This window comes from Oncorhynchus keta, chromosome 20 (genome assembly GCF_023373465.1).
Source record: "Oncorhynchus keta strain PuntledgeMale-10-30-2019 chromosome 20, Oket_V2, whole genome shotgun sequence".
Lineage (NCBI taxonomy): Eukaryota > Metazoa > Chordata > Actinopteri > Salmoniformes > Salmonidae > Oncorhynchus > Oncorhynchus keta.
The window spans coordinates 11,701,257-11,707,585 of NC_068440.1; the positions used below are offsets into that span (position 1 = coordinate 11,701,257).

General features: G+C 44.6%; 1 protein-coding gene across 3 annotated transcripts in view; it reads left to right on the plus strand.

Moving 5' to 3' along the window:
* Positions 1–5,786, plus strand: part of sema4ab (sema domain, immunoglobulin domain (Ig), transmembrane domain (TM) and short cytoplasmic domain, (semaphorin) 4Ab) — a 47,850-nt gene extending 42,064 nt beyond the window's left edge. For 2 of the 3 annotated variants that reach the window (XM_035795457.1, XM_035795458.1), the window contains exons 13-15: positions 1,021–1,184; positions 3,425–3,516; positions 3,727–5,786. In XM_035795457.1, the coding sequence (XP_035651350.1) occupies positions 1,021–1,184; positions 3,425–3,516; positions 3,727–4,583 (1,113 nt within the window). In that variant the 3' untranslated portion in view covers positions 4,584–5,786. The remainder of the gene's footprint in view (positions 1–1,020; positions 1,185–3,424; positions 3,517–3,726) is intronic. The other variant, XM_035795459.1, reaches the window with a different exon arrangement.
* Positions 5,787–6,329: the final 543 nt, after the last annotated feature.

Consider the following 6,329-nt stretch of genomic DNA (forward strand, 5'->3'; position numbering starts at 1 on the left):
CCCCCTATGTTGTTTGCCATAGCTGAACACCAGTGGTCACCAACTGGGTTGATTTCCAAAGCATTTCTGTAAACAACAATAGTCTTGCTTTCCAAAAAAACAAACGTATTTTATTTATTTATTTTTTGTGCTGTTGGTGGTAGGTGCACTTCAATCAGCAACCCTAACGCCGGGAAGGAAAGTGTTCCCATTTTTAAGCATTTCATGTGTCTGACTGTAGATCTCCGCCTACCCGGCAGGCCCAGAGAACATATCAAGTGCACTTATAGGCCTACCGTTGGCCAATCAGATATCCGTGTCTGCACAGTTTCCTCGAGCCATAGACTGTAAAAAAATAAGCTTTGGACACACAGCAAAATTGATACTGTGAGATTTCAAAACTTTTAAAAGAACGACAAGCTAGAGACTCAGTGAATACAGAAAAAAATCTGCTGTTTTTATAAATAATATTAAAAAAAAAATATATATATATATATATATATAAGCCCCGACAAAAAAAAGTTCTCTCTACTTCCACTTACTACTGTACAACCAGCACTGCAGCTGCAATCAATGAGTACAGCAAAGTGCTCCGATAAGCTTGCCTTGTTAATATTAGCGGCTTGTCTTTTTTAAAATCGAGGAATATGTAACTTTCTCTGGTCATCGGAGTAACATGAAATGCTGCTCGAGGCAAGAAAAGAATGCAGTGCGACTTGAGTTTCGCCATCAGCTGGAAGACTGTCCCCTTTTCTCAGCGGAGGAAGGGAGAGTGGAGAGAAGGTGAGTCCCGTGAGAGGCAGCCTCACCGCTGCTCCCTCCCTCCCTCCCTACCCTTAGACTGACCATTCGATGCAGGCTATTAAATCCAGTAAAATAAAAACAAACGTTAAAAATATAAATCAATCTGGGCGGTAGATCTCGGCTTGCTTTTGGACGCAAAACTCAGAAAAGGTTGGTGACCTCTGCTGTAAACTAACATTAGCGACTTAGTGCTAAGTCGCTAATGTTAGTGCTAACGCTATCCTTCACCCCCCCCAGGGTGTGGTGTTTGTGGGCTCATCCGAAGGCGTGGTGAGGGTCCCGGCCTCCAACTGCTCCTACTACAGGAGCTGTGCCGAGTGTGTGCTGTCCCGGGATCCTTTCTGTGGCTGGGACCCCTCCGTCAGAGTCTGTACCCACGCCACCAGCATCCAGGGCAACGTGTGAGTGTCACACCCCGTCACGTTCCATTACAACCACTCCACCCAGCAACTAAAACACCAATACACTGTAGGATTTATAGAATGTACCATGGCAAGCGTAATATACAACTTGCGTAGAGCCGGGTGTAAGGAATTACTTTTGGATGAAGGCTGTGACATTTTAGATTTGGTGGAATTCATGTATTTCCTTCAGGGCTGGATTCCCTGATGCACAAGTACAGGAGTAGGATGAATGTTTTTCGAAAACCGGCACATACTATTTAAGAAAAAACAGAATATTTATTTAGGGTAAGGTAAAAAGGACAAGGCAAAAAAATCTGTCCTTCTGCCCCTGAAGAAGGCAGTTCAGTTCAAGGCAGAATTTGTTCTTAACTGACTTTCCTAGTTAAATAACGGTTAAATAAAAAATCAAATAGACAAACTTTGGCAGTAGAATGGCCTTGAGCGTAGTGACTTTCAATGTGGCACTGTCAGTTCATCAAATTTCTGCCCTGCTAGAGCTGCCCCGGTCAACTGCAAGTGCTGTTATTGTGAAGTGGAAACATCTAGGAGCAATAGCGGCTCAGCCGCGAAGTGGTAGGCCACACAAGCTCACAGAACAGAACCGCTGAAGCGCGTAGCGTGTAAAAATGGTCTGACCCCGGTTGCAATACTCACTACCGAGTTCCAAACTTCCTCTGGAAGCAACATCAGCGCAATAACTGTTTGTCGGGCGCTTCATGAAATGGGTTTCCATGGCCAAGCAGCCGCACACGAGTGGTGTAAAGCTCGCCACCATTGGACACTGGAGCAGTGGAAACGTTCTCTGGAGGGATGAATCACGCTTCAACACCTGGCAGTCCGATGGACAAATCTGGGTTTGGTGGATGCCAGGAGAAATGCTATCTGCACGAATGCATATTGCACACTGTAAAGTTTGGAGGAGGATTAATGGTCTGGGGATGTTTTTCATAGTTCGGGCTAGGCCCCTTAGTTCCAGTGAAGGGAAATCTTAATGCCTCAGCATACACTTACATTCTAGACAATTCTGTGCTTCCAGCTTTGTGTCAACAGTTTGGGGAAGGCCTTTTCCTGTATCAGCATGACAATACCCCATGCACAAAGCGATGTCCATACAGAAATACTTTGTCAAGATTGGTGTGGAAGAACTTGACTGGCCTGCCCAGAGCCCTGACCTCAACCCCATCGAACAACTTTGGAATGCCGAATCGCCCAACATCAGTGCCTGACCTCACTAATGCTCGTGGCTGAATGGAAGCAAGTCCCTGCAGCAATGTTCCAACATATAGGGGAAAGCCGTCCCAGAAAGGGGTGACCAACTCCATATTAATGCCCATGATTTTGGAATGAGATATTCGACGAGCAGGCGTCCACATGCTTTTGTCTCTTTATTGGGTCATGTGTAATTTATTGGGTCCATTTTATTTTTATGGAGTTAATCAAGAAGTAACCTCTTCATTTTTTTACTAGATCAGGGATAGTGTACTCAGACGTTTTGGCTTTGCAGCCTTGTTCAGTGTGTAGCTACAAATCTCTTGTACAAAAAAACAGACATTAAAGTTAACCAGAATGTAAACAGGATCTTTGTATGAACAGACGCACAGGATATATCACACAAACTCATATACAGTGCATTCGGAAAGTATTCAGACCCGTTGACTTTTTCCACATTTTGTTACGTTACAGCTTTGCTGAGCGAACAAATGTTTTTTTCATCGATCTACACACAATGCCCAAATAGTTTTTTAGAAATCTTTGCAAGTGTATTAAAAATAAAGAACATACCTTATTCACATAAGTATTCAAACCCTTTGCTATGAGACTGGAAATTGAGCTCAGGTGCATCCTGTTTCCATTGATCATTCTCGATCAGCTTTAATATTGCAGATTGTAGCTTGCATACAACTTGATTGGAGTCCACCTGTAGTAAATTCAATTGATTGGACATGATTTGTAAAGGTACACAAAGTACTGTGTAAATGGTCTGAATACTTATGTAAATGTGATATTTCAGTTTTGTATTTTTTTATACATTTGCAATTTTCAAAAAACATGTTTTTGGTTTGTCATTATTGGGCATTGTGTGTAGATTGAAAAATAAATAAATCCATTTTAGAATAAGGCTGTAAAGAAGGCAAAATGTGGAGAAAGTCAAGGGGTCTGAATACTCAACGAATGCACTGTACACACACGTAAAAACAAAAAAATGCACACACTGACAGCGTTTATCTCTTCTACAGAGGCCAGGATGTGGATGGAGGGAATGTGCAGGAGGCGTGTGCGTCGCCCATGATGCCCAGATCCAGGTTTGGACTGCACAAAGGAAACGCAGGTGAGAATCACTAGTGTAAACAGCCTTCATGCTTACAGGGAACTTTGTAGACAAACATCTCCATGCTTATCCTATTATCTATCTGCCAGACTAGTCTATAGATGGATACACACGGCATTGTATGTGTGTGGGCAAGCCGCTAACTGCCATAACTAGCATCTGGCTCAATCTGAACTTGGGCATCAGTCAGTGACTCCTGAATTCTGTTAGACTCCTGTCCCCCAGGTGAGCTGGTGTTGGTGTTCCTGAATGAGGTGGTGCGACTGCAGTGTCCAGAGGCCTCGAGCCTGGCCCACCGCCACTGGGAGCGACCCAACAGCCGCCTCTCCCCGGAGCTCTACCTGCAGCTGGAGGACGGAAGCCTGAACTTCCTGGCCACGCCCACAACCCTGGGCCACTACCTGTGTCTCTCCACAGAGAACGGCTTCCAGCAGAACCTGGCCATCTACCAGGTAAAGCAAAAGAGCAGCCCCACCATTCAGGCCACTGCCCCTGGCGTGATGCCCACCCTCCCCCAGAGCCCAGCTCTCCCCACAACCACCCAGCCCCTCCCCCGAACCACCCAGGCCAGCTCGGGAGGATGGCTCACCCCGCCCTTGATGTGGCCCAAGCAGACCGAGCCGGAGCCCACCGCGCCGGCAAGTGAGACTCAGGCCACCACAAGGCGGACCAGCAGGAACTTTACCTTCTGGGTGGAGCAGTCGGAGGAGACTGAGGTGAAGTCACTGGGAGGGGACAAGCTGCAGCTGGCACTGGGGCAAACCTACCTGAAGGAGCTGGTGGTGGTATCTGTACTGCTAGCATGCTGCGTCAGCATCCTGCTAACCATTGCGCTGTACGGCATGAGGCAGCGCTGCCGCAGTAGGACGGCTCCCCAAACCAACGCCCCAGGGAGGGACTTGGAAAGGGGTGGCCGTCAGGAGCGGGAGGCCCTCCGGGGGGGTCAGTCACCTCACAGCAAAGGCAAGCGGAACGGGCAGGCGGCTCACAATGGCCAAGCCAACGGGGTTGTGTGTAACGGCACGCCTAAGGGCTCCAACGGGCATCTGCCCAACATCCCTATCTGAGCACAGTCGACCGTATTCACACCCTAACTATTGACAGTATCATATCCACTCTTCCTGAGAGCAATGAAGCTTTTACATGGTCGCTCTGAGCCATGGGATTTTACATCAACACGGCTAAATGCAGCACTCTGAATTGTGTGGACTGTCATGGCAGGGAGAAAGACTGTTTGGCCTGATAGACTGTGGTAAACTCAACTAAAAGGACACTGTTTTATTCTGGTACGATACCAGCCTGTGAATCAAATGGGCAGACTGATAAACATGACTCTCACTGCTCTTATGTAATATTGTGTATTATATTGTGCTGTATATACTTTGGATTTGAGGATCAATGGACTAGTCTGTTTTTGTGTATTTAATGAAAGAGCCAAGAAAGCCGATGTATCGAATGTACACAAAGGACTGTCTCTCTACACTGCCACCAAAAAAACTGAATTGGTTCCTAAACAGATTTCTCTTCCACTAACTATTAACTAATGTGTCCACTCAAATCCCAGGCAGTGTGGATGCATATCGCGAAGAACACAAAAACAGCCTTTTCTGTTCGATCAGTGTTTTTTTTTTTGTAGCATCAGGTCTACATTGCTAAACTACTTTCTTACTCTGCAGCTTCAGCGACGGTTACGGAGCACGTTGTACGGTACAAGGCTTTTCCCCCACTCTTATTTATTTTTGTCATTCTATTGAATGTGCTGCCAATGACTTCAAGTGTTTCCAACTTGCTTTTTCCCTCTCACCCAAACGCACATTTTTGGGAAATCCTGCGGTCTGTGAAGCCATGAGAACATGATGTTGATTTGACACTGTAGGCTGATCTCTTCCAGAACAAACAAGATTATTCTGGTGTTTAGAGACTTTTAGTTTTGTTCATGTGTTGTCAGTGTATTAACTGGACAGAAATCTGAAAATCACTTTAAACCTGTGAAATTGCCAAAATTTGCATTTTGGATGAAAACAAACATGTTTTTTTGCTAGACAGCTATTCAGAGACTGAAAACAGATGAAAGGTGGTTCATTTTAAGCTGCTTTAAATGATGATGATGAGGAGGAGGAAGACTAATAGTTAAACAAATATGGTACTTATTGTCATTGGTACTGATCAAACCACTTTTCTTTTTTAAATAAGTTGTCTTTATTTTTATACAATCGTATCTTACCGTTCTAATGTTGCAAATAAACAGTTCAATTTGTGCAAAACCAAAATCTGTCATTTGTGTTGAATTTAGGCCTACTGCAGAAAATCTCATTATTTTAAAGCATTTGAACGCCTCACAGTATTATGTTATTAATGTAAGCTTCGTTGAGTAGGATTTAACAGAAAATGGCTCCAGGCTGTTCTCCATATAAATTGGCCATTGTGCTGTGTTGTGAAACAGTTTTTTTTTTCCCTCACAAAGATGTGCTTGTGTCCCGTAAGTCTTCATAGTCAAAAGACCGACTGTGTATCAATCTGTGGACCTGTGTAAACGCAGCCTCAGTACCACATGCAAGAAGGTACTTAATGGGCTTGATAGATGGATACATGTCATGGCTTACTACAATGAACTGATAAGATGACTGGACTCAACATGATCAGATTGATTTTCATCAGTAACTTGATGTAACAGACTTGTAGTCTGTCAACTGAACTGGCTCCATATCCTGTAGGTAGGTAATTTACAAAGTTTTTAAAATGTCTCTTGAAAAGTGCTCCCATTTGTCCACTGGGTGGCGACCACTACACAGAAACAGCCACTCAACTGACAC